The sequence below is a fragment of the Ceratotherium simum genome, chromosome 40 (genome assembly GCF_057802395.1).
Source record: "Ceratotherium simum simum isolate JZ-2026a chromosome 40, ASM5780239v1, whole genome shotgun sequence".
Lineage (NCBI taxonomy): Eukaryota > Metazoa > Chordata > Mammalia > Perissodactyla > Rhinocerotidae > Ceratotherium > Ceratotherium simum.
The window spans coordinates 4,478,494-4,506,232 of record NC_141939.1 but is presented as its reverse complement, the minus strand read 5'-3'; the positions used below and the strand labels follow the sequence as shown (position 1 = coordinate 4,506,232).

Sequence of the window (27,739 nt, the reverse complement as noted above, 5' to 3'; positions counted from 1 at the left end):
ACGCTCGCTCTGCTATAAATACCCTGCGCGTGTGCCAGCCTGCCGCGCTCCTGCCCCCTCCCCCTCAGAGTTCCTTGTCTGGTCTAATAATCCACTTGCCTCCTCCCCAACACAGAGCCTCAGTCATACTCCGTTCTAGGATGAGTCGGGGAAAGAATCACACTCAGAAAAACAAATGCATGTGAGGGGGAGGGTCTGGGGGGCCTGCAGGGTTCAGAAGGGCCACTGCTAACTGTTCTGAGGCGCACCTGGCATACACTTGGAAAGTGGGAGGTGGCACCGGAGGCTTGTAACCAACCGCTTTACTCTGCACTTTGCCAAGAGCCTCTTTCCCCCTGCCCTCCCTTCTCCTTCCCCCAGGATTTGAGGCTTCCTGCCCCTTATGCTTCAGGACAAACCCACCCTCTCTGCCTGTGGGCATTAGACCTGTGGCCGTTTAAACATCATACTTGGGAACACAGACCTCCGCGTGCAGACTTCCAGCTTTACCGGGCGCAGTCAGCCCTGTGTGGGAGGACGGCGCAGAGCGCTGCCGGAGCCACACGGTCGCGTTCCCAGATGTGCTGTTTGACACCCCTGCCTCTTTCCTTGGGCCCCACACCTTGAACTGGCTGTTGGCACTGGTGCCCAGCAGAGGATTCAGAACTGGCTAGGCCGCCAGGGTGATTTCCCTGTTGTGGCTCTGTAAGAGCAGCCTGGGACCACCCTGCCAAGCCACTCAGCCTGGGGACATTTTTCTGCCCGAACACAACCTCCTTTTGAGAAGCAAACAGACATGTCCTGGAGCCCTCTCCTGTGACCTCCCTGGAGTAGGGGGTGGCAGAGATGCTTGGGCAGGTTTCCTGGGTTGCTGGCTCGCTGTAGCACTTGGGGAAGCTCTGGGAGTCATGGGGTTGGAAGACAACGCCTCTAGAGTATTCAGGAAACATCAAGAAGGTTCTAGCATCTCCTCCATCTAGGGTTGTGGCATCCTTTATGGATGCGTGAGCCACGAGGGAAACTTCAGGACAGGCTGCCTTCTCCCCATCGTCCTCCTCATCCATTCCTGACCAAGCTCAGAGGCTCTTCCCGTGCCAGCTGGTTGCACGTCAGGCACTTCTCTGCTGACTTCCAGGGATGTCCCCATCTAGGGCTTCCCTGACAGAACAGATGCTCTGGGGCCCCCACAGAGCCTCGTAAATGCCAAGGCTGAAATGAGGGGCTGAGATGTCTCTGCACATGACCCTACGACTTGGCTCTCTTTCTAGTTCCTGTGAGAAAGACAGGTCTTTCAGCATTTGTTCCGAATCTCAGATTTCCTTGAAAACCCATCACCATCTCATCGAATGCTTCAAGATGTCCTTTCAGAAAGAGACAGCCCTTCTGCTGCCGGGCCTTGCGGATCGTCTGATGTCTGCCTTGTTGCAAATAGAGTAGCCCTCTGCCCAGATGAGGCTGGGGAGGGAGAAATCAGGAGGACATTTGGGGGCAAAAGGGCAGAAGAGGAGGGACCAGAGCAGGAACACGGAGTAAGAAACGGGAGCGAGAGCTTCAGCATCCTCAGAAGGGTCTTGTGCCACACGGCTTCACAGACACTCTTCGTCGGGTGCCCCCAGTCTCACCTGGGAAGACAGGAAAGGGCCTTAGGTAGCAGTGGCTGGTTTTCGAAGGCTGTTCCCTGATTAGAAAGCCCAGCTGGAGAACTCTGGTCAGATACTCAGGACTGGCCACTGCTCTTGCCTGATGTTAAAGCCTGGTCCGGTTGGTTCTCTGAGACCTTAGCCTGGGGCAGAGGCAAATCGGGTAAATAAATGACAGTCCATTGAAAGGGCATCCTGGGGCCGGCCCGGTGGTGTAGCGGTTAAGTGCGCGCGCTCCGCTTCGGCGGCCTGAGAGTTCACAGGTTCCGATCCCAGGCGCGCACTGGTGCACCGCTCATCAAGCCGTGCTGTGGCAGCGTCCCATATAAAGTAGAGGAAGATGGGCACAGATGTTAGCCCAGGGCCAATCTTCTCGGCAAAAAGAGGAGGAATAGCATCGGATTTTAGATCAGGGCTGATCTTCCTCACAAAAAAAAAAAAAGAAGAAGAAAGGGCGTCCTGTTAAGTGTGGGGACAGTTGGTAACTGGCAGGCCTGGGACAGTGTAATTCAATCCAGGTAAAATTTGCTTCTCTCTCCCTTTCATTAGCTCAGCATCGATTCTTCTTCACTGCATTGACCTCGGCTGTAGAGCCGAGATGACAGGTCCATTTGGCTTGGCGGTACGGGCCTAGGGCAGAGCACCCTGCTCACAGCCTGCGTGGCGGGGCCCCTGACCGCTGGGCGCCTTCAGAAGGGCCCTCGAGTATGGGTGGCAGCAGTGCTCAGACACTTCCCTCTCCATCATCCCGCTGGGGCTGTCGGGGCACTGCACAGATAGGAACTTTATTATTTCTTTCAGCCCTGGAGGAAAACAAATATTGAAACTGACATAGAGGTCAGGGAGTGCCCCTCTCAAGATTACTTAATGAGTGTAGAACAGTGTCGTCGTGACCCAAACTCCAGCTCCTGGATGCTGGCCACAGGCTGCAAGTCTTACCTCAGCCAGCCTGGGGCGGGGTGGGGGCTGAGGGGCCGGGTGGGACAGGGAAGCTGCTTTGCTCCGAGTCCAGTGGTGGGACCGGCAGCTCGCCCTTAACCTGCTGAGTCCGGGGGGAGGGCGGTTATTAGGCCATGAAATCCGTGGCCTCCAGCTGGAGCAGTGGGGAGGCCTGAGGATCAGCTGATACTGCATCCCAGAACAGCAGTCACAGACGCCGTCGTTGCAATCAAGTGGTTCCTCAGAACGGCAGGGTATAGAAGACCTCGTTATACTGCCTGCTGTTCCCGAGGAGAGGCGGGCGGCACAGGGAAATGCTGGAGCCTGTGCGGCACCGGGAGGCTGTCCGCCCTCTCCGCTTGGGAAGGTTGGCATTCCTTCTCGAGGAGGAGAGGGGCGCTTGTCACAGCCACACTTCCCCTCCCCAGCTCGGAGAAGACGCATCACCAAGCTCACACTTTCTACACTCCTCCTCCCTCTGGCAGCACCAAACTGTCTGAAAGCCCGTTCCTCTTCAGCAGAGTCACGAAGTCGACTCCCTGACTGCCCCCACCGCTTGGGAAATCTGAGAGCATTCCCATCCATGCTTGCGTGTCCCGTGCACACTCACAGGCTGGTACAAACCTGAGCTCTCTCTCACGTACTGACCCAGGCTCAGTGTGTGCCCAGGTGTGCGAATGCCTGCCTCACCCATTCTCTGGCCGTAATAAATGCTAAAATCTGGAAGAACGGGCGAGCCCAGTCCTAGCCCCCCACAACTTTGGTTTGTTGGCACCAACTTCACAGGTGCCTAGAGATGGATTTCTCCTTCCTCCTCTCTGAGAAGGAGCACCAGTGCCAACAAGCAAAAAAGAGCAGAGGCTTTTCACTCCCACATGCAGGAACGGCACTCTTCCCTTGTCAGTGGCCGGGGTGGCTACACCAGAGGCTGTAATTGTCGACAGTGTTGTTGTCATCACCAACATCTTCATTTGTAGAGAGCACACTGTTAGCAGGAACCCCAAGCTAGTTAAAAAGAGTGGAGAAGTGGGTGAGACAGCAAAGGGAGCCTTGTCGTAAGCTCTCCTCACATACGTAAGATCAACAGTATGTGTTTGGCCAGGGAGAGAGAACCATTTAGTGAGATAGGTCCTGCTCAGTGTTTCTTCCAGTGATTGTGTGCCTGGGAAGCTTATGCAAAGAGTAGTGTGACTGCTGGCCACTAATGCCTGTCTCACTGTGAGGGTCTTGCCACCTGAGTGTGACTCTGGTCTTTAAAGAGGGGTTTTTTGTTTTTTTTTTGGTGAGGGAGATTAGCTCTGAGGTAACATCTGATGCCAATCCTCGTCTTTTTGCTGAGGAAGACTGGCCCTGGGCTAACATCCATGCCCATCTTCTTCTACTTTATGTGGGACGCTGCCACGGCATGGCTCCATAAGTGGTGTGGCGGTCCACGCTTGGGATCTGAACCCGTGAACCCGGGGCCCCTGCAGCGGAGCGTGCACACTTAACCACTGTGCCCCCAGGCCAGCCCCAAAGCGGGGTTTTTTATATGACCCTGGCCTCTAACTTCATCTGGACTCAGCCAGATCTGCTTCCTCACTAGGGGAAAACTGGCCATGCTGGGCTTCCTGGTGGACAGCATGTTGGTGTGACACCTTTGGAGAGTTTTCAAGGATCTTTTTTACTCTGATTTTCACCTTACTTGCTGACTTTGGAAACTAACCCCAGTGTAAGCTGCAACATAGTGTAATTTTCAGTGCATGCAAAGAGTCACCATACCCATATGGACAAAGAACTCTTTTGAGGAAGACTCTTTTGGGGCAATGGAGTATGGTTTTCTGGTTTCCGAGTTCCAGAAAACTAAAGCTGAAGGCTGACCGGAATGGCAGCATGGGGGAGCCAGCCCCCAAGAGCGCCCCAGTGATCCCACCTCTTGGTATTCATCCCCTGCGTATTCCTCTCCCATATTGAGTCAAGTTGACCTGTGTAGCCAGTAGAAATCAGCAGAAGTGATGGGCTGTCACTTCCAAGATTAGGTTATAAAAGGCTGCAGCTTCTGTCTCGCGCATTCTCCTCTCTCAGATCACTCGCTTTAGGGGAAGTCAAGCTGCCATGTTGAGGAACTCTGTAGAGAGGCCCACGTGGCAAGAAGCTGAGGCCTGCTGATGGCTATGTGAGTGAGCTTGGAAGCAGCTCCTCCAGCCCAGTCAAGTCTGAGATGACTGCAGCACCGCCCCCCCCAACATCTTGGAGGCAACCTCCCTAGAGATCCTGAGCCAGAACCGCCTGGCTCAGCTGCTGCCAGATGCTTGACCCTCTGAAACTGCATGAGATAGTAAATAGTTGTTGTTTTTAAGCCTCTACGTTTCAGGGTCATTTGTTTTGCAGCAGCAGATGACCCACACACACAGGGCATCAGTGTCCCAGGCTGCGTGGGTCACCCATGGGCTCTCTGCTCTTGAGCAAGTGGGGGCCTCCCTCTGTGCCTCCGTTCTCCTCTTGTGCCCACCTCCTCCTGTTTCCACTCCTTTTTGTCTTACCTTAGAGGGCTTAAAAGTGAGAGCAGCCTGAGCAGGAGTGAGCAGCAGGACACCCCCGTGGAGATTGCCTTGGACGTGAGCCTGAGCTACATCTATAAGGTGAGTCGGACACCCGTCTTTCTGCTCACAATCCAGACCTATGCAGCAGTTTCACTCCATCCCACTGAGCACCTGCAGTGGGTCAGCACGACTGTAGGCACCATGCTGGCTGCCAGGACCGATGCCAGGAACGCTCGCTCTCTCCACGCCTGTGTCTGCCGCCCGAGGACCCCGTGGGGGGCCTCGACTCCCGGCCTTGCTGCTTTTGTTTTTCTCAGCTCCTCCCCAGCACGGCCGGGGGGGCTCCCAGTGCCCTCTCCTCCTGCCCTGACCGTCTCCCAGGGAGGCCGCCCTGCCCTAGTGCTCTCTGCTCTCCAGATCCTGACACTGTATGCCCTGGCCCAGCCAGGGGCCTACCCCGATGGGAACCTCCTGGTCCTGATCGAGCTGCTGTGCCGAGCCGGCCTGGACGTGGGGCTCCGCCTGCTGCCCAAGACCGACCTGCAACAGCTCCTGCTCCTGCTCCTCGAGAACATCCAGGAGTGGCCGGGGAAGGTACCACAACCCCTGAGCCAGAGCCAGAGCCAAAGCCCCTGACCTCATCTGAGGAGGGGTGAGGTCCCCAGCACTCCTCACATGGCCTTGTCACTAGGGTGAAGCTGCCCCTAGAGCGCCCTAGAAGGGGACGGCACTGCCTGGAGGTCATCAGAATACCAGGACGGCTCCCTCCCGTTCCTGGCCTCCGTGACCCACCCTCTTACTCTCTGGGCTGTCCTCGCTGAGTGGGCTGGTAGAGGGGTCAGGGTGGAGGGCGGCCCAGCGTGGTGCCCGCTGTCCCTACAGCTCCGGCCGCTGTGCTGCGCCCTGAGCTGGGTGTCGGATCACCACCACAACCTGCTGGCGCTCGTGCAGTTCTTCCTGGACGTGACCTCCCGGAGCAGGTGGGTGCTCCTCCGCCTCTGCCTCCTCCCTCGGGCACTCATCCCTGCCCTGTGACAGGGTGGGGTGTGGGGGTCCAGAATCCTCCCCCATCAGTCCCCACAAACCTCCCCCTCCCGCTCAATCTCTAAAACCCAGGAGAAAGAACTAAAAATACAACTCACAAATGAGTTCATTACAAACAGAGAAAAAAACTAATTTTCTTACCACAGTCTTATTAGCAAAACAATTGCCTTGTACAGTTAGCTTCTGACGGCAGCATCCACCCTCCGCCTCTGCCGCTCCCTCCCCACTCCTTGGTGGGGGCTCCTTCTTGTCATTCAGACCTCAGTTGCCGTTATGTCCCCTAATCACTGCCCCCCCACCCCTCTCCCAAGCTCTCAGTTCATGATGTTGTATTTTCTGCGCAGCATTGATCTCTGCCCGAAATTATCTCACTGTTCCTTGTTTGTGGCAGCCTCTCCTCCACGTTACCTCCAGGAGAGCAGATCCTTATTGGGGTGACTACCCTATCACCCACATTAGAACAGCACCTGGCACGCTGTTGGCACTTTGTAAATTCTTTTCGAATGAGTGAGCAAGGTGAACGAACAAACTCAGGCACAGGGAGATGAGACCCGTCCACCAGCCGCCCCGTCTCGCTCCTCTCTCCGTCCTTCCCCCGTGTTAGACCACAGCTGCAGGGCATTCCTTGCCCTTCCCTGAGCAGGTGTGTCGTCCCACGCCAGCCCGCACCCCCCCCACCCCCATCTCCTCTCCTTGTCAGCCCGTCCATTAGCAGCTCCTCCCACCTAGAGTGACACCCCTTCCCACCTTCCAGCCAGGCCTGTCCTGGGGCCCCCTTCAGGAAGACCCCGGCCTTCACTGGGGCCGTCCCCCTGTGGCTCCCTCCCTACGGGCGGATGGGCGGTTCCTAGGAGCAGGCTTGGAGGTTCATTCAGACTCACATCCCCAGGGCCCAGCCAGGTACAGTCATCCTGCGCTCAGCTTCAGTCCTGAGACTAGAAGCTCAGTCTCTTGCCTCTGAATCGAGTTGAAAGAGAGGAGGCCTTTCCCCAGTTCTGAAAGGGAAGTTGTTGCTCTATATTTGAAAGAACTGGGCTTCTGGGGGCTGACCTGGTGGTGCAAGCGGTTAAGTGGGTGCGCTCTGCTGCGGCGGCCCGGGATTCACCGGTTCGGGTCCCGGGCGCGCACCAACACACTGCTTGTCGAGCCATGTTGTGGCGGCGTCCCATATAAAGTGGAGGAAGATGGGCATGGATGTTAGCCCAGGGCCAGTCTTCCTCAGCAAAAAGAGGAGGATTGGCAGATGTTAACTCAAGGTCGATCTTCCTCACAAAAAAAAAAAAAAGAACTGGGCTTCTGGAAGCTCTAGTCTGAGGCCTTTAGATGTGAGCACTGGAGCAGTGCCTCAGTGGGTGCCATCTCCATTAAGCCCAGACACCTGGGCCTTCTTTCCAGAGGAGGCCAGCCTCTGCCCAGGTTTCCTGCTCAACCACAAACCGCTAATCCACTCGGTTGCATAAGTCAGAAACTGCAGTCCTAGAGACTTCTCCCAACCCCACCTCGTTATCTCTCTCCATCACTACATCCTGTCCGTTCTCCCTTCTAAATCCTAAATCCTTGTTTATGGTTGCCTCTCCATGTCGGCTCCAGGAAAGCAGGTTCCTTGTCTGGGTCACTTTAAATCAGCCACCTCCTTTCCACTGCTCCTACTTTCATTTGACCATCTCCCACCTGGATGGTGGCAGTGGCATTTTCTCTTCCTCCTCCCTGTCTGGGGGAGTCTGTCTCCTCTGTGGATGCATGTGGTTATCATGTCCCTGCCTTGCCTTGTTCCCCACAGCCTGCACAGCCAAGTCCAAATGCCTTAGGTGGCCTTGTCATCCATCTAAGGTCACATGTTGTCCAGCCCATTTTCCCATTTGCTCCAACCATGACACATTTATTTGTATTTGTATTGTACATGTATGTTTTGATGTACATGTATGTGTGTGTGTCTATTTGATGAACCTCATTCTTTTTCATAGCTGCATAGTATTCCCTAGTGTGCGCACAACAGTCCCCTATTCTGGATCTTCGTCCAGTTTACAAGCTTTGCACATCTATGCAAATATTTGTATAGGATAAATTCTTTGAAGTGAAATTGCAGTCCTAAAGTATGTACGTTTAAAATTTCGCCTCCAGAAGAAAGCTATACTGAATAATAATAATATGACCAAATGGATGTGAAAATACCTGTTTCTTCTCATTCTCATTAACACTGTTTATTCTCAGATTTGTTTGTGAGTTTTGGTCATTCTGGTGAGTGGAAAATGTCATCCTGTGGTTCTTATTTTCGTTTCCCTGATTGCCAGTGAAATTGAGAATCTTTTCATATGTTGATTAGCCTTTTGTGTTGCTTTTGCTGTAAATTATCTCTTGATATTCCTTGTTCACTTTTCTATTGGGTAATTTATCTTCTTATTAATTAGATTGATTTACAAATTGCTTATTATGTATGTTTCAGACACTTGTTTTCTCCTAAGGCTGTAAATTGTCCTTTTGTAAACCTTCTGTATGATATCTTTCCATGAACTGAATTTTTTTTTTTTTTTTTTTTTTACTTTTTCAATAAACTTTTTATTTTGGAATAGATTTAGATTTACAGAGAAGTTCCATGGATAGTACAGAAAGTTGATTGTAATTGAATCTTTCTCTCTTGAAAAGGAAGGCCTTCCGCACCCTAAGAGCATGAAAATATTGTGTTCTATTTTCTTTGTTTCTGTTGGCTCTTAATCCCACCTGGAATCTGTCTTTTGTAGGTATGAGACAGGGATCTAACTTGATTTTTTCCACCCCAAAGAGCCAGTGGACCCAACACCAATGTTTTGTGTCTTAATAATCCATCCTTTCCCAACTGATTTGAAACTACCTTGGTCATATCCTAAATTTGTCACTCGTCTGTTAGCCACGTCAAACTGTGATTTCAGGAATCAGTGTCTCTTACAAGGTCTCCCTGTAGCTCCAGGGCCCTTTGTAAGTGCCGTTTAGATGCCAGGAGTGAGGTGATGGAGCAGCTGTACCTCCCTGTCAAACAGACACACCAACTAGGGCGGTCCCCCCTGCCAAGAGCTTTTGTTGGAAGAAGGGTTCATCATCTGGATGGGTGTTATTTATTCATTTACTTGGGAATTTTGTTTCTTTTTTTCCTACATAGATAAGGCATTCAAATAGAACAAAATTCAAAAGGCACCAAGGAGTACATATTGTAAATGTGTCCCTTCCCCTCCGCTGAGCCGCCTAGCCTGTGACCCTTTCTCATCTGAGCTTATATGCACGTTCTCCCCACCTCCTATGTTTTGGCGGTTGTTCCAAATTGGATCAGAAAGAGCTTCTGATGCTTTTTCACAGCTGCGCTGTATGCATTGTGGTCTTTAGTTAGCCCCCCCGCTCCCTGTGGTGGTGATGTTGGAGAAGCTTGCTGGCAGCCTTGCTCTGCGCTCGCTGGTGGCTGCCCTACTGGGCTCAGTGCCCAGACTGACCCTAGGAAGGAGGGCGTATTGTTGCTGGATGGGCTGTCACATTCATAGTCTACTGACTGGTTAAACACAGAGTGAGAGCCCCCACCAACATTTGTGTGATGCACGCCCCCCACCCCCCACCCCCACACACTCCCACCCCCGCTCCCATTGACCAAGGCTTCAGGGGATGCACGCTGTAAATTTAAAGCAAAGTTGAGCTTAGTCATGAAATGTAAAAGTAAATACTAGAGCACACCGCCTGAAATGGGGCCAATGGGGAGAGGAGGTTCTGGGGGGAAAGTCTGTCTTGGGACTGTGGCCCCTCTGGGCTAGCCCAGGGAACTCTTAGGAAGAGTGGAGTGCCATCCCAGCTTCTGTCCAGGGGCTCCAGCATGTGCCCTGAGCAGACCTGCGGCCACTCCCAGAGCCCTGTTAGGAAGACGGAAGCTGAGGGCTGCTTCTGCTGCACTGTAAGCTGATGTTCCCAGGCTCCGGGGACCCTCCTCCTTCACGCCCCCATGAATGTTTACTAAATACCCTTTGCATGCTGCTTCCCTGTGGCCTTCAAGTAGAGGGAAGACGAAACCAGCTTAAGCAGACTGCCTGGTCAGCCAGATTCTGACGTCCTAGGAGGAGGTGGCTGATAAAGTAGAAGTGCCGGCCGCCCTGGGAGAAAGCAGCCTTCGGAGTCTTCAGGTCTTTGGGCACTGGGGACGAGAGCGGTGACATGTGCAGGAGCACCGCAGCTTTCCCCAAAGCCCTCCTTGTTTCCTCCTGTGTCCCACACTGTCCTCAGGACAGGACAGAGGGTCGCGCCTTCGGTCCCGGCAGCTTACCCCTACGTCCAGGCCCTGAGCCGGTTCACTTTCTCCCAGTCCATCAGCCTCTCCTGGCTTCCCCGGGGCTCCCTGCTCCACCATTAATTCCCTTCCTTCATGTTCTTTAGATCTGCCTACCCTGAAAACTGCACGGCTACGTGGAGTAGTGTCACCACACGTCCCTTGTCCCTACCTCAGCCCCTGACCCCTTCAGGCTGCCCAGGAGCCAGCAGCCTCCTTGGGGCCCTCAGCTGATTCCAGACTTGACCACACTTCCTGCTGCTGAAGCCTCTGTGCCCTCAGCAAACGTCAGGGTCCCTTCTTTCTCTGCTGTCTGACAGCCACCCTCACCACGGAAACCCAGTGGACCCACAACTCTCACCTCCTTCCTTTCTTCCTCACCCCTCCTCCCATATTCAGGATCCCGACAGTCTTGTCTCTTCTAGAACCTTCCTTCTATAGTCATCTCTTCTTATTCCTCTACCTTTAGTTTTTTATTCTCTGCTGGTTCTTTCTCCTCAACAAATACGTGTGCTCGTATGTATGTCTCGTACCTTAGAACAACAATTCTGTCTCCACCCGCCTCTCCCTCCAGCTCCTGCTGCATCTCCAAGCTCTCCTTCCCCCAGTTCTCGCTCCCTCCTTGTCTGAACCTTGCCCACCTTGGACACATGTTGGATTCTTCAGAGCTCAGAGTATCATAGGGAGTTCTCATCTGAGAAAACAGACATTTAGGCTTCCAGGGATGGATAAGGCCAGTACATTGTAGAAGGAGGCAGCCAAGGTCCAAAAGCCCTCAAGATTTCAGAAGGGCTTAAAATCTGAAGTAACAAGAGGCAAGATGAAGGTCACATCTAGGGGTCAAGGGGTCATGGCTGGAGCTGGGAGGACAGCAAAGGAAAAGTGGGTCACGGTGAAGCCAGGAGTGTGAGGGCTAAAGAGGATCTGGCTCACTTTTATGAGTGGGTGTGTGTAAGGGGGTAGTAGGAGTGACTTGCAGAACCAGGAGTAGAGGAGACAGACTTCATCTGGCACCAGCCGCTCCACCTAAACTGCTCTGTCTCCAGTGGCCCAATGGCCTTTTCTCACGAACGAGCTTATCATTTTCTTCCTTGGCTGCACAGTTCCGTTCTCCTGATTCCTGCACCGCCCCCCTCCACCCTTCTCAGTCGCCGTCATCGACTGTCCTTCCTCCACTGTTCCTTAAGCCTTGCTTTGCCTCAGGATTCTGTCCCAGTCCTCTTCTCTGGTCACTTGGCTCAGTCTCAGGAAGCTTTCTGGGCAGGGTGCCGTGGTGTTCTGTCCATATGGCCCCACTTCAGGACTCAGGCGCTGACGGTGTTCTGCCAGCCGCCCCAGAGCTTGCCTCTGCTGAAGGTAGTGACCTTACCCGAGGCTGGGCCCCTTGGTTGGGAGCAGCCCTGCCCCATGGCCTTATTCTGGCATGTCTCTCAGGGACCTTGCCAGCTCCAGAGTTCCTTGTGGGGTCAGCTGAGGGCTTTGCTGTGACTACCTCACAGCCCATCTTTGGCCCAAACCTGCTTCCTTCACTCCCCTAAAGGAGGCGATCCCGAGAGCACCATTCTCCTTTTTCCCTCCATAAATTCTCTGCATACTCATCTCCATTTCAGAGACCACCTCCTGGGGAACTCGGCCTGAGATCCCATCTCATCCACATCCGTGGCTTCAACTCCAGCTATGTCCTTGGGGCTCCCAACTCAGTTCCCTTGGCCAGACTTTTGTTCTAAGCACCAGATGTGTGTGGGCGAGTATCTCAAATTCAGCATGTGCAAAACAAGTCACCACCTTCTAAGGAAGACTACCTCCTGAGTCTTCCATGGCCCCACGATGGCGTCAGCACCTGCCCACTGCCTGAAGCCTGGGAGTCTGGGGCACCTTCTGTCCCTTTAAGCTTCCCTATCTCCCGCAATAGTCATCTCTCCTCATCACCCTCACTGTCGCTGCCACAGTTCTGGCTCTTACTGCAGCGCCCGTGGATTTCTGCTGGGGAGTCCACACTGTCTCCTTCAAGGCTTTCTCCCGTCTGACCCATCCCCACACTGTCCAGCAATGTGACCTCCCATCAGATGCTCGTCTGGCTGTGTCACTCCTTTGCTTAAAATCCTTCAGGCTTCTCTCCTCGGGATGAAATTCAAACAGCGCAGCCTGGTGTACCAGGGCCTTTGTGCCTCCTTTTCCAATCCCACCTTCTCCCCTCCCCATCTCCCCACGTCCCCTGCAGGCTCCCATGCTCCAGCCATATCCTAAAACTTTGCAGCCACCCAAACTCATGATGAGCGTTTGTCTCTGAGCTTTTCAACATCTGTTCCCTCTTCCTGGAGAAGCCTCTTCGCCGTCCTCCTCCTCCTCTCTGCCTGGTTGACCTTTCCTCACCCTCAAGACCAGGCTCAGACCAAGGCGTCTCCCTTCCGAGAAACCCCCTAACCTGGGGCCCTGACGGTTGGTGCCCTTTGCTGACCCCCTGGGCTGTGAGCATCTTGAGGACCTGCTGTGACTCTGGGTCCCTTGGAGCCTGGCATGGCGGAAGGGCTCAGGCAGCACGCTTGTGGAGTGGTTGCTTCTGGAGGGCAGATTTCAGAAAGCATAGAGAGAGGTAATTGTTTAGTAGCAGATTCCAAAAAGAAAGACGGCTCAGGTGGACTAGGAGATCTAGTAGTAAAACTTTGAATGCTGCTTGCAGGTGAACCCAGTGAGGAAAAAAGGGGGAAGTAGCTAAAGGCTGCAGGGGCTGTACCCAGGGCTCATGTGGGATCTCAGATTTTGAAAGATATGGAAGACGGAAAGAAGGATACAAAAGCAAGACAAGCATCAGATAGCATGGACCAGTGACAGTGTTGTTAGAAAACCCAGGACCCATGGAAGGAGCTTCTGTGTAGTTATTTTTGAAGCCAGGAGTGCTGTTTCGGCCTGACAGTGAAGTGTTAACACAGACGAAGAGAGAACAACACTACATAATTCCTATTTTGCTTGTCTGCATAATTTTTCATCTGGACTTAAATATTGATCCAAGGGAATTGAAGCCTCAGATAGTGGAGGAGACTGTATGACAGCGTCTAGCTGTGCAGAGTGAGTTTAAGTCCCCTCCAGTGGAAGGATGTCCTACATCAGTCCTGGGAGATGTGCAGACAGAGTGTCCTGACTCCGGGGAGACCTCTGGAGGTGGGAGAGCTCCTGGGAGGAGGGAGGAAGAGTGCAGAAGGGGCCTTCTTTACTCAGCACTGTGAGCTTGATCTGCCCTCAACATAATTCCCCGGGGGCTGGTTTGTGAGCACATACATAGAAAAGGACGCACTGCTTTCCAGGATTCTTAGGAACACATCATCCCAGACCAGCCTCTTTTACTTGTCGACAGGCCAACCTGAATGGTGCTCTGGAGAGGACTCTCTGGGTTTCTATAGGGCCTTTGGTAGTGGGCTGAGTGATGTAGAATTAGATGAGCTCTTCATCAGAAGGCACTGCTGGCCGTCCGAGCCCGTGTGGAGGGCAGGCCCCTGTGGCCACCCAGAGTTCTGTCTTCACTAACAGTTGGCAGGGGCGGACCCAGTGTCTTGGCTGAGGCCATTAATGGAGCAATGGCCAGACATGTGACATGAATACAACTGACAGCAAATTGAAGATCCCAGAAGATCTCAATAGACTATAATGATGGGCTGAGTGGAGAAGAGAGAGCCAGCTGCACAATTCAGAACAGGATCTGGGATGTGGGATTTGACAGCAAGACGTGTGAAAAAGACTTGGCTCGATCTGTTAACTGCGCATCGTCACAGGTCTGCCGTGAAAATGAGCATCAGCCTCAGCTCTGAGAGCCTCACTTGTTGGGAATGTTGACACCTCCCAACCCAGAATGGCAAAAAGATTGTGAAAGGTAGAAAAGTATGGCTGTTGCGCCTAGAGGAGGGGTAGCCATGGGAAGTACAGCACCTTCCTTCAAGTACGTGGAGGGCCGAACTAAATGGACGAATACGTGGACATTAGACTAGGTGATCCTTGAGGTGTTTCCTAAGCCTAAGGTTCTAGGGATTTTATCATAATACCAAAAAGAGAGAGAGAGGTGAGCGAGGGAGATGAGGAGGGTGGAAGTTGGGTTGCAGTTATCCATATGAACTTCATTTACTTACTAAGTAGTAGTAAGCTTTTTTTTTTATTGAGGTTATGTTGGTTTATAACATTGTGAACTTTCAGGTGTACATTATTATATATCAGTTTCTGTATAGACTGTATTGTGCTCACCACCAATAGTCTAGTTTTTGTTTTGTTTTGTTTTGTGAGGAAGATCAGCGCTGAGCTAACATCTGTTGCCAGTCTTCCTCTTTTTTTGCCGAGGAAGACTGGCCCTGGGCTAACATCCGTGCCTGTCTTCCTCTACTTTATATGGAGGCCGCCACAGCATGGCTTGACAAGTGGTGCATCGGTGCGAGCCTGGGATCCGAATCTGCCAATCCTGGGCCGCCGCAGCGGAGCGCACGCACTTAACCGCTGCGCCACCGGGCCGGCCCGCGATAGTCTACTTTTTATCCGTCACCATACATATGTGGCCCTTTACCCCCTTCTCCCACCCCCAACCCCCTTACCCTGTGGTAACCACTCATTTGTTCTCTTTATCCATGTTTTTGTTTATCTTCCACATATGAGTGAAATCATATGGTGTTTGTCTTTCTCTCTCTGGCTTATTTCACTGAACATAATACCCTCAAGGTCCATCCATGTTGTTGCAAATGGGATGATTTTGTCTTTTTTTATGGCTGAGTATTCCATTGTATATATATACCACATCTTCTTTATCTATTCATCAGTTGATGGGCACTTGGGTTGCTTCCACATCTTGGCTGTTGTGAATAATGCTGCAATGAACATAGAGGTGCGTAGATCTTTTGGTATTGTTGATTTCATGTTCTTTGGATATATACCCAGTAGTAGGATAACTGGATCATATGGTATTTCTATTTTTAATTTTTTGAGGAGTCTCCATACTGTTTTCCATAGAGGCTGTGCCAGTTTGCATTCCCACCAGCAGTGGATTAGGGTTCCCTTTTCTCCACATCCGCTCCAACATTTGTTTTTTGTCTTTGTAGTTATAGCCATTCTGACAGGTGTAAGGTGACATCTCATTATAGTTTTGATTTGTATTTCCCTGATGATTAGTGATGTTGAACATCTTTTCATGTGCCTGTTGGCCATCTGTATGTCTTCTTTGGAAAAATGTCTATTCATATCCTCTGCTCATTTTTTGATTGGGTTGTTTGTCTTTTTGTTATTGAGTTGTGTGAGTTCTTTATATATTTTGGAGATTAACCCCTTTTCAGATATATGACTTGCAAATATTTTCTCCTAGTTGGTAGGTCATCTATTTGTTTTGTTCATAGTTTCCTTTGTCTTGCAGAAGCTCTTTAGTCTGATGTAGTCCTGTTTGTTTATAGTAGTAACCTTTTTATTTAGTTATAATGTGCATGCAGGAAAGGACACATCAGAGGTGGACACTCAGTGCACTTCACAAAGGGGACCGTTCTGTGTAACCAGCACTACGTCACGGGACAGAATGTCACCTGCTCCCCAGAAGCTCCCTCAGGCCCCTCCCCACCTCTGCAAAGAAAACCACTTCCCCTCCTTCCGTCCCATAGATTCGTTTTGCCTGTTTTTGACCATGAATACAGTCACGTGTCCCTTAATGACAGTGATACTTCTGAGAAAAGCGTCATTAGGTGATTTTGTTGTTGTGTGAACATCGTAGAATGTCCTTATACAAACCTAGATGGTCTAGCCTACTGAACACCTAGGCTGCGTGGTGTAGCCTCTTGTTCCTCGGCCACAGACCTATACAGCATGTTACTATACTGAATACTGTAGACAGTCGTAACACAATAGTAAGTATTTGCATATCTAAACATAGAAAACGTACCATGAAAATACGGTATAAAAGATAAAATATGGGGGCCAGCCCAGTGGTGTAGTGGTTAAGTTCACGCACTCCCCTTTGGTGGCCCGGGGTTCACAGGTTCAGATCCCAGGCATGGACCTTCACACTGCTCATCAAACCATGCTGTGGTGGCATCCCACATGGAAAATAGAGGAAGATTGGCACAGATGTTAGTTCAGGGCCACTCTTCCTCACCAAAAAAAAAAAAAAAAAAAAAGTAAGAAATGGTACACCTGTGTAGGGCACTTACCCTGAATGGAGCTTGCAGGACTGGAAGTTGCTGTGAGTGAGTGAGTGGATGTGAAGGTCTAGGACACTGCTGTACACCACTGTAGACTTCATGAACACTGTACACGTAGGCCACACTAAATTTATAAAAAAATATTTTTCTCTCTTCAAAAATAAATTAACCTTGGGGCCGGCCTGGTGGCGCAAGCGGTTAAGTGCCCGCGCTCCACTGCGGCAGCCCGGGATTCACCAGTTCGGATCCCTGGTGCGCACCGATGCACCGCTTGTCAAGCCATGCTGTGGCGGCGTCCCATATAAAGTAGAGGAAGATGGGCATGGATGTTAGCCCAGGGCCAGTCTTCCTCAGCAAAAAAAGAGGAGGATTGGCAGATGTTAGCTCAGGGCCAATCTTCCTCGCAAAAAAAAAAAAAATTAACCTTCGCTTACTGTAACTTTTTTACTTCATAAACTTTTTAAATTTTTTAAACTTTTAGACTCTTGTAATAACACTTAGCTTAAAACACAAACACAAACATTGTACAGCTGTACAAAAATATTTTCTTTCTTTATATCCTTATTCTATAAGCTTTTCCTATTTTTAAAGTTTTAAATTTTTTTTTTTTACTTTTTAAACGCTTGTTGAAAACTAAGACACACATACATTAGCCGAGGCCCACACATGATCAGGATCATCAGTAGCACTGTCTTCTACCTCCATATCTTGTCCCGCTGGAAGGTCTTCAGGGGCAGTAACACACATGGAGCCATCGTCTCCTAGGATAACAATGCCTTCTTCTGGAATACCTCCTGAAGGACGTGAAGGTTTGTTTACACCAGCATCGCCACAAATGCGTGAGCAGCGCGCTGCGCTGACTTTAGGACAGCTATGACATCACTAGGGAGTGGGAATTTTTCAGCTCCATTATAGTCTCGTGGGACTACTATTGTAAATACGATCCATTGTTGGCCAAAACATCCTTATGCGGCGCGGGACTGTATAAATGGGACCACGCAAAGCCTCCTCTCTCGTGTCTAGCTTCCTTGGCGTAGCATCAACATTTCGTTTCCGGGATTCATCCGTGTTGAAGTGAGTGGTGGCAGCCGCAGTGCCATGTGGTAGTCCACTGTATGGATCTGTGGCTGTGTGCATCCTGCTGTCTCTTCCTGTCCGCACCGTATATGCCCGTATGCGTGAGTGCCCCAACCTGTGGATGACCAGGCAGACCACCGAGGAGGTTACCCTAACCCCTGAGCCCAGGCCCTGGTTCGTCCTGCCTGCGTAGCACATGCTCATGTGCAAGAAAGAAGATTCCAAGTGAAGGACTGAGGGGCAGGTGGCATTCGAGGCGGCCGTGCTACATGAGAGGCGGCGTGGGCAGCCCCGGAGAGGCAAGCCGGGCAGACGCCCTGAGGGAGGGCATTGGGCAGCATTTCCACGGCAGAACAGGCCGCTGTTGTTGCTTCCTGAGCTGCCCTAGAGACGTGGAAAAGGCAGCTCACGCCTTTGGCCAGATGCCCGATGGCCTTTTAGGGTAGTTCAGCCTTAGCAGGACCTAATTCCCCTTGGAAGGAGTGAAGACGAGGGGCACCAGAGGGGGCTGCGTTGACCGTGTGCTTGTCTGACATCCTAGTGGCCCATGCTGGCCGGTGCCTTTGCCTTCCTCGGAGCTCCTGCAGGGTGCCCGGCTGCGCCCTGCAGCAGCTGGAGGGAGGGCTGCAGACTAGGAAGCAGAGAGCCTGCGTTCCACTTCCCGGCCCCGCTGTGGGTTTGGAAAAGTCATTTTCAAATTTCCCTGTGCTTTAGGCACTTCTTCTGAGTGCTAATCCAGTGTCCTGGTCTTACAGAGGCCCGTCAGGGTGGAGGGGGCAGGGCCGAGGCAGAGGCCTGGCCTGGTGTGAGCACAGGGGGCTGGAGCCTGTTGCCTTATATGACAGTGGCTGGGATGGCTCCACTGGCTTCTGCATCCTCCTTTGTCCGCCTGGTTTGAGTTCCGGGGAGGCCTCCCTGGGTGGGGTCAGCAGCTTCTGGGGGAGGAACAGCCTGTGGCCAACCTCAGCCGGGCCCACGGGCCCCTCTGCTTGCCCCTGCACAGTTTGGGTGGTGTTTGGGGTGAGTCTTTGCTTTTTCTTTTCTGTAGAGTAAGTTCTCAGTCTAAAATAAAAAAGTGGTCCTGTCCCCTCTCCCTGTGTCCCAGTGGAAACTGAGAGCGCAGGGGACTGCGTTTAAAAGGCAGGGAGGATGAAAGGCAGTGGGCGTGCAGGGACAGCGAGGGGAGCACGCCACCCTCAGATATGGGTTTCTTTTCATCCATTCACCCCCTCACTGCTTTTTCTGGTGCTTTTCTTCGTTTCTGGACAACAGCCCTGTCCTGACCCACCCAGGCCCGCCTCTTCCCTTCTGGAACCACCCCCAGTCCTGCTTTGCTGGCCTGCCAGCACCCCCACTCCCAGCTCGGCCCCTCCCCACCCACTGCGGGTAAAGGAGCTCCGCGCAGGCCTGGGTTTTGGATTAATGAAGCCCAGATGCAGGACTTCTGACTCTGGCTGCAAGTTCACTTTGGAGCGGCTGCACAGAGGGGCCATTTACCTCCCACAGTGTTCCCGGCCCAGCTGCTGCAGCGGCTCCCGGGGAACAGCTGGAGAGCAGGTCCTGGCTGACAGTGAGGTGGAGGCCATGTGGGTGTGTGATGTGGCCAGGGCCCAGAGAGAGACTGGAGGGTGGGGCTCCAGGTAAGAGGCGGGGGTCTGGCTGCACCCACAAGGGTCTGGTTTGGGGGACGCCAGGATGAGGAGCTCTGTTTTCTGTCCCATGGCACAGTCCAGATGGGGATGCCTCTCCTCCAGACTTGGAAAGTTGGGTACAGAGGTGCTCTGCAGGAAGGAATCAAGGCTGGAGAGAGACAGGATCAGGGAGGGCCCCACACTGGTTACTGTCAGGTCATTCCCATCAAAAATGGATGGGGGTGGCTAGTCCCTCCCAGGGTTGCCAGATAAAACACAAATATTGGATGGGAGAAACTTATGCTAAAAAAATTATTCTTTGTTTATCTATAAGAAATTCAAATTTAACTGGGCATCTGTATTTTTATTGGCTAAATTTGGTAATCCTATCTGCTCCTCCAGCTGAACTTCTGTAAGTAATAGTTTTATTGAAGTGCAACATACAGGCAGAACAGAACACAGACCATAAGTGTGCGGCTCAGTGGATTGCCACAAGTTGAACACATGTGAAACCAGCACCCAGATCAAGACATGAAACGTGAGCAGAACCTGCAGCCCCACCCCAAGCGTCACCAGAATCCCAACTTCCAACAGCTGATATTTCGCTATCTTTGTACTTCATATAAGTTAAATCATACACGTATTCTTTTGTATCTGGCTTCTTGCACACAGCACTGGCAAGATGATCCACGCTGTTGGATCTGCTTGTAGCTCATTCGTAATCATCACACGTAGGATCGAGTTGTAAGGAGAGAGCCCAGGCTGTTGATCCGTTCTAACGGTGTATCAGTATTGCACTTCTGCCTTTCTTTCTTTTATACGTATGTACCTAAGAGTAGGACCGCTGGGTCGTAGGGTAAGCATCTGTACATCTTTAGTAGATCTTGCCAAATAGTCTCCCGAAGTGGATGCACCGATGTGTATTCCCACCAGCTGGGCGTGCGCATCCCCGTTGCCCTACACCCTCACCAGCCCTGGGCGTTTCCCCTCTTTTTCATGTTCACCCTTCTAGTGTGTGGTGGTACTGCCTGCTGCCTCTTTTTTTCTTTTGTTAATCAAGAGCTTCTTGCTTTCTTGATTCCTCTGACTTTCTAGACTATCAAAGTGCTAGCAAAGAAAATAAATAAGGCATTGGTTCAGATACCAGCCTGCCCAGCCCCATGGGAGCTTTGAGGTGGCCATTCTGCCTCAGTTCCCCATCACCTGGGAGCCTCCTCCACGTGAGGCCTGGGCAGCAGCAGGCCCTGGGCAGGTTGCAGTGGAGCCCTCAGCACCAGCAGGAAGTGGCCGGGCTGAGTCTTGCCTCCCCCACAGTACTTCCTTAGGGAGACATCATTTCTGAGCACTGCTTGCCCTTGCTGTTCCCAGCGTCTGGTCCTGCAGTTCCTTGTGGTATCATCCAGGGATGTGGGTGAGGGTGCCTGTGGGGTTCCTCCAGCAGTGTGGTCACCTGAGCTCATCTCTTCTCTAGGGAGCCTGTTCCATCCCAGATGTCTTCCTTCATGTTCCTTAGTTTCCTCCAGGTTCTGGACCACTTCTTGGCTTCCCCTGGTGGTGGCTTTCTGCAGGAATGAGGGACTGTGGCCACATCAAAGTCCATCTGCTGCCCGTGGCGGGCAACAAGTGTGTGGAGGTTCATGGAAGATGTAACCCTCACGTGGAGATGGGCTTTGGCAGGGGAGCACGGGCGCAGGAGGGACCCTCGACCCCTCTTCCCATCGCCCCTCTCCAGCTTCCCCTAGCCACTGCCACCCCAGCCCCATCCTCTGGTCTCCACCTCCCGCCTCTCTTCTCTGTTTACTCACTCCAGCCCTCAAAGACCCATGCCAGTCAGAGCCCCAAACAGTAGCGTCTGAACTCCCCATCCAAGCTCTTCACTCTTGAAGAGAGGAGACACTAGTTCCATCCTGAGGGAATCAGCTAGGACTGTTGGGTGCTAGACTCAGAAGCCCAGCTCAAACTGACTGAGGCAAAAGGGATTTTATTGACTCACACAACTGACCAACCAACCCACCTACCAAACGGTCCAGGGGCTGGAGGTTCGGACATGGCGGGCTCTGGGTGTTGTCAGGGCTCTGTTTTCATCCTCCATCTCTGCTTGTTTCATCCTCCAGGCTTTCTCACAGGAGGTAGGATGGCCACCAGCAGCTGTAGGATCACCTCCTGCCAGATTAGTGGCCTCGCTGGAAAGGCTGTTACACACACTGCTGGTAGTTCCAGCCAGGGCCCCAAGGCCACCTCTCAGTGGCTCAGTCACAGGAACTCTGATGGGCCAGGCCTGGCTCACGAGCCGGCCCTGGGAGCCCGGGTTTGGGCTGGATGGGGGAGGGGTTCTCCAAAGGAAAGTCACTGGATGCTGGGTGAAAAAAAACAACAAAATTTGGTCTCACTGGGCCAGGTCACTCACCTTCCACCACCCTACAGAGACTGGAAGATTTTAATGCTGCAAAGGAGAGAAAAGGCAAAAGTCTGTGCAAAAGCTGTTGAACATTCCCTTTCTCTATGTGACAGACAAGTATAGACAGAGAAAACAAACGAAGAAAAACACTGCTATGCCAGCCTCTGAAATTACCAGTGACCTTAATTTTTTTTCTTTTTGCTTATTTTTTAACTTTCCCATATGCATGTTTTATTACTTGTAAAATCAGTTATAAATTCTGTAAACCAAAGGAGAAAGCCAAAGTACTCCAGAGGGAGAGTGGCCCTCCCATGTTTCTGTCTCGGCGTGTCCTGCCCCCGCGTGGACTTCAAGCCCACCCCCCTCTCAAAGTGTCACACCCCCTCAGCCTCTCTCTCCTCTCACAGGCAGCTTCGAAGCCAGCTCAGCCTCGTGGTCATCGCCCGGATGCTGGGCCAGCAAGAGGCGCTCCCTCTCTGGCAAGAGAAGGCCCAGGTGAGTCTTTGCCTCTGCCCGGCCGCGTGCGTCTGGCCTGGGAAGCCTGTGGGTGAGCAGGCGGCTCTCCCCATGGCCTGTCACTCCTGCTGCTTTTCCCAAAGGCTGGGAGCCTCGGGCCCGGAGAGCCAAGTTGAGTTTGAATTTTTCACTCATATTCTTCCATTCGACAGTTACTTTTAGTAGGCCTACTATGTGTGCTGGGCGCTGAGGATGGGGCAGTGAACTGGGAGAGTATATTACATTTTTAAAAAATTGTGGTAAAATATACATAACATAAAATTTATCATTTTAATTTTTTTTTTTTACTATCAACTTTTTTTTCATTAACCCAGACACTCTGTACATGTTAAACGCTAACTCCCCATGCCCTCCTCCCCCAGCGCCTGGGGGGCTGTTACTTTTATAGGTGGAAAAACAGTAAAGCTGAAAACAAATACTGCTAAATTAAAACTGCCTGCTCCCAGCGTCCCTTCGGTCCCAGCGTTAGGCATTCTTGTGCAGCAAGGAAGGTAGTTTCATCTTCTTTCCCCAGTCTTCTTCTCCCCAAAAAGCTCCAACTGCAACCTCCCTGCAGCTCAGAGAACCTCACTTCAGGGACCGGGGGGGGCAGCAGGGTCACAGCCCAAGGATGGACAGCAGGGAGGCGAAGGACGCTCTCACCTCAGGAATCTCCCTGGAGCACCGGAACAGTTGCTGGGTTCAGCTGAACCTCTAGCTCAGCAACATGAGAGAGGCAGAACGGTCCCGGCGAGAGGCGGTGTGTCTCTAGTCGCTGGAGGTGTGGAAGGCAAGCCCGTGTAACCCCCTGCCCAGGGTGCTGAGAGAATGTTCTGGCACATCCTGGAGTGGGGTGGACAGTACGGTTGAGTCCGAGATGCCATGACTGCAGGGCGGGAGCTCAGAAAGGTGACGGTTGGGTTGGCCTGTCAGAGTGGGCCCGGCCTGGCTTTTGCCCCAGCTGCCCCCTTTGCCTTACATGCTTTCCCCCAGGACGTAGCATGGCTGGAGCTTCTTGTCACTCCAGTTCCAGCTGAAATGTCACCTCCTCCAGGAGGCCTTTCCTGACCACCCAACCCAAAGTGCCCTGGCACCGTCACCCTGTTTTAAATCATTCATGGTGTTCACCTCCTGATATTTTCTTGTTTATTTGTTCAGGGTCTGTGTTCACCCACACACACACCCCAGCAGCAGCTCCTTGAGTGCAGGAACCAACTGGTTTCCGCTCGCTGCTGCCCATCAGCACCCAGCACGGTGCCTGGCACACACTCATGGAGTGAACTCAGCGCACACTCATGGAGTGAACAAGTGAATTGAGGTTGAGTAGCTGGGGTGTGCGAGGGGAACGTTCCCCAGGCAGAGACCTTGGGAGGGGTGGGTGAGGGAGTGGCCTGCACAGGGGTCACTTCACGGAGGTGGAAACCTGATGACAGAGCATCTCTGAAGAAGGAGAACAGAGGGACCAAACAGTGTCGTGCCAAGGGGTTAGGGGCAGGGGCAGACAGAGATGCAGCAGAAGGGACAAGACCGAGTGGTCCCAGAGGGCTCCAGAGGGCAGCCGGGCTGAGAGGCAATGGCATTGGCCAGAGGAGGGTCACGGAGCCCCTCGAGAACAGAGCACAGTGTCAGCAGAGCGGAGGCGAGAGGAAGATCAGGAGAGGCAGGACCATGCGGGTGGTGGGTGAGGGTGCCGCCCTCCAGCAGCAATGGCAGTGACTGGAAAGACGGAGGGTGCTCCAGCGTCAGGGTCAATTCAAGGCTTGGGATTTTGTTTCGTTTTGTTTTTTTGTTGGCCAGAGCCTGTGCCCGAGAGAGTGAGGGGAGCATGATGGGAGGCCAGAGAGTGGCGAGGGGAAGTGTCATGGAGAAGGAGCTGGGTCATCTGGGCTGGGAGGGGCCCTGCGAGGGAGGCCAGTGAACAGGGCTCGTACAGTGGGGATGACTCCCCAGGGAGAGCTGGCCTGGGAGCTCCCAGCTGCTCCCCAGGGCTAGGGTCTCACAGTCTGTCAGGGGCCAGCCAGGTCCATCCTGGCCTATGTGGCTCCCAGCTGCAGGGCGTTCCCTCCACACCAGTCACCCACCTGCTCCGTGTCCACCATGTGCCCATCTGTTCATGAGACCCTCGCTGAGCAGCCCCTGTGTGCCAAGCTCTGCACCAGGAACTGACCTCAGAGGAGAGGGTGTGAGCGAGGCAGACTGAGGGCACAGTGACTGACTCTGCCCGAGGGCAGTGAAGTGGCTTCCAGAGATGTCCTGAGCCAGGTCTTGAAGGATGAGTCAGTGTTGTTGCTGCAGAGAGGAGAGAGAGTCTGCAGGTGGGCAGTATGGCCCAGGCAGAGCCGCCCCAGACTCGTGGCAGCTCGAGGGGAGGAAGGACCAGCTCAGGCCTGCCCACTGCCCTCCCGTGTGCTTCCCCCTTCCCGACTGCGAGCCCGGGGCTGCTGCGCGGCCTCCTCCCAGGTCTCGGGCTGCAGGCACTCCCGTTTCCAGTCTGGCTTGTCAGACAGATCCTCAAGCAACACGCCTTCAGAGGGCCACCTCGGCCCCACAGCCGCCCCGGCAAGCCCACACGCCCACTTTCCCAGCTTCTCGACGGGCCTGCCCGTGCTGCCTGTTCTCGGCCCTCCTCACAGGCCAGCCCAGCCGCCCTCTGCACACCCTTGGCACTTTTCCTTCCCCTCCCATCACATCCCAACTGAAATGGTGGTAGCCTGCTGCACGGCACAGGCCGTGTCCCGGGTGCTGTTCTCAGAGCTTACCTCTCACAGCAGCCCCAGGAGGTAAGGACTGTTATCGTAGTCCATCGTTTACAGACGGGGGAACCCAGGCAGATGCGGTTAGGAAACTTCTCAGGGTCACACCCCGGGAAAGCTGTGGAGCTGGGATTCAGACCCAGGGGCCCTGACCCCAGAGTCCATGCCCTTGACCCCAGGCAGGGTCCCATCTCTGCTTCTCCAGCCCCTTCCTCGGCTCTCATTGTGGTGACAGCTTGGACCACACCTGCCACTTCATGCTGAAGGTGCCCTGCTGGTCCCTTGAGCTTTAGTCCTGCGTGGCAGGCAGGACAAGGGCCATCCCTTCTTCTTTCATCGATGCATGAGTGCTTGATAAACTCGATCAGTTGATTCACTGTGAAGGAGAGTACAAGGGCTGAGAATTGACTTGTCTAGGAGGAGAGGATCTGGGGTGAGTGCCCAGGTAGAGGATTCTTGGGGCACCACTGGGCAGGAGGAGTCCTTAATGGCTGGATTGCTTGGCTCTCTGTCTCAGGCTGCAGTCTGAGGCCGCAGGAGCAGTGCTGGAGAACTGAATTTGAGGGACAGGACTTCTGTAGGTGGTCCGGACGCAACAGCCCCAAGGCTTGCATGTTCTAGAAGAGTCTCAAGGTCATACTGCTCCTTGTTGATCCATGAATCCTGGGAGTATCCCAGAAACAGCAGGGCTTTGGCCTCACGCAGCAGTGTGCTCCAGATACTGCTCAGGGCACTGAAGATACAGCTCTGAACAGAACTCAGTCCCTCCGTCGTGAAACTCACAGTCAGGGGAGGCAGGCACCAAGAAAAAAGCAAATATTTGGCATACCAGATAGTGATAAATGCTATGGAGAAAAATAAAGCCAGATAAAGAAGAGAGGGAGTGTTGGGAGGATGCTGTTTTATAAGGGTGAACAGAGAAGGGGACGTGTGAGCATAGACCTGAAGGAGTCATGCAGGCCTCTTGGGAAAGAGCATTCCAGGCAGAGGGAACAACAAGTGCAAAGGCCCTGGGGCAGGCAAAGCCCTCTTAGGTTGGAGAAAAAACAGAGGCCATTGTGGCTGGAGTAGAGAGCTGAGGGTAGAATAGCAGGAGTTGAGGTCAAACAGGTAAATGGGGACTCAATCCACCAGAGCCTCAAGGATAAGGTGGGGACTTGGACTTTCCTGCCACAGTGGAGAGCCATTGGAAGGTTTTGATAAGAGGGGAAACAACATCTGATTTGTAAAATTTTAAAAAATGACTGGCTGCTGTGCTGAGAATAGCCTGTTGGGGGTGGGGAGGAAGGAAGCGATTGCAGCCCTCCTGGTAGGAGATGATGGCAGTTTGGCCTGGGGAGATAGTGGTGTGGGCGGTGAGAGGTGGTCAGATTCTAGGTGTATTTCCCAAGTACAGCCAGTGGCATGTGGGATGTGAGAGAAAGGAGGCCCCAAGATCTATGCAGCTGACAGGATGGAGAAGCCCTTTACTGAGACAGGCAAGACACAGGTGGAACAGGTTTGGAGAGAACTCGGGAGCTCGTTTCCTATCCCAGGCCACCTCTTGCAACACAGCAAACCTCTTTTGTCAAGCCGTGTCTTCCAGTTTGGAGTTTGGAAAACATGGGCTTCAAATGGCCACACTCAAGGGGAATAAGGGTTTGCATCTACCAAGAAAGGCTGACTGCTGTCCTGACCTGACGTTCAGTCAGTCGTGCATTTAATGAATACTTACTAACCACATACCACGTGCCAGGCACTGTGCAAGGCTCTGGGGACACTGCAGTGCACAAAACTGCCCTCCTGGGGCTTACGTTCTAGTTGGGATGGGGGGACAGATGATCATAATAAACAAGTAAATTACATAGCATGTTAGAAGGTGGTGAGTGCTGCGGAGACCAGGGTAGTGCAGGGTAAGCGGACTGGCAGGTGTGGTGGTGTGGGCTGCAGGGCAGATGGGGAGCTGGGGCGGGCTTGCCTGGAGCAGGGGCTGGAAGGAGGAGAGCGGGCAGCTGTGCAGTGTCTGGTCAGAAGGTCCAGTCAGGGCACAGGCTCCGGGGAGCAGCAGGGGCCACCTGAGGCCTCGCGAACACTTAAGATCCTGGCCCTCTCCACTGGGCAAGTAGGAGCCGCTGTCAGGATCTGAGCACAGGAGTGACACGCTGTGTGGACCGCTGCCTCGCTGGAACTCGTCTGCCGCCTCTTGCCAGGCAAACCGACAAGGCCAGTGGAGGCCTGCCTTCCTGGGTGATCCTGTTTCTTGCCTGGAGGTGTCTGTCCTCACGGGCTGTGTTTACAGAGACAGCTCCCAGCAGTGGGCCAAGTTGGGGAGATGTGCTGGTCAGGCCTGGCCCTCCTGGAACCTCCGCGGCCCAAACAAGCCCTTATCCCGGAGAGGACTGTGTGCCTGAGAGGGGCTGGCCGGGGCTGCAGAGCTGGAAACGAAAGAGAGAAAGTGATCAGAAGGCGGCAGCTTGCTGCGCTGAGCAGGGGGAAGCTGTTTTCGTGGAGTGAGAGGAAAAACATGGGAGCTGGCGAGCCGCTGTTGTGTGCTCCTCTGCCCAGTCCCGCCCAGGGTTCCCCTAGCAGGGAGGGTCCTAACTGGGGCGAGGCTGCCTGCCTGAGGGCTGCTTCTGGGGGCGTGGACTGCAAAGCCTGGCCCCTGTGCTTTCACAGCTGTGAGCCCTGAGCAAGCAGGGCTGTTTCGGAAACTGTCCTCAGACTTACAAGGCCTGAGCCAGGCAGCCCAGCTATGGTTTTGGTGAAGCTCCAGATGGTGCCTCTCTCCGCCCAGACCTTCCCTCTCTCTCCCTGCCTCCTCTTCCCTTCCAAAGGGCTCAGACACTAGGCC

General features: G+C 53.1%; 1 protein-coding gene and 1 long non-coding RNA gene across 4 annotated transcripts in view; one reads left to right on the top strand and one right to left on the bottom strand.

Moving 5' to 3' along the window:
• FAM178B (family with sequence similarity 178 member B) overlaps positions 1-27,739 on the top strand; it is a 109,174-nt gene that overhangs the window by 62,574 nt on the left and 18,861 nt on the right. The window contains exons 10-13 of one of the 2 annotated variants that reach the window (XM_087426179.1): positions 5,086-5,179; positions 5,498-5,674; positions 5,963-6,060; positions 22,069-22,156. In XM_087426179.1, the coding sequence (XP_087282305.1) occupies positions 5,086-5,179; positions 5,498-5,674; positions 5,963-6,060; positions 22,069-22,156 (457 nt within the window). Of the gene's footprint in view, positions 1-5,085; positions 5,180-5,497; positions 5,675-5,962; positions 6,061-18,507; positions 18,653-22,068; positions 22,157-27,739 lie in introns of those variants that run through there. The other variant, XM_014791645.2, reaches the window with a different exon arrangement.
• LOC147912062 (uncharacterized) lies at positions 21,164-27,499 on the bottom strand. Of its 2 annotated transcripts, XR_015550319.1 has the most exons (4): positions 24,916-27,499; positions 24,238-24,445; positions 22,820-22,999; positions 21,164-21,619 (listed from the first exon to the last, which is right to left on the bottom strand). It is a non-coding gene; the product is annotated as an uncharacterized LOC147912062 (long non-coding RNA). The 2 variants fall into 2 exon arrangements; XR_015550318.1 differs by having other exon boundaries at positions 22,820-24,445.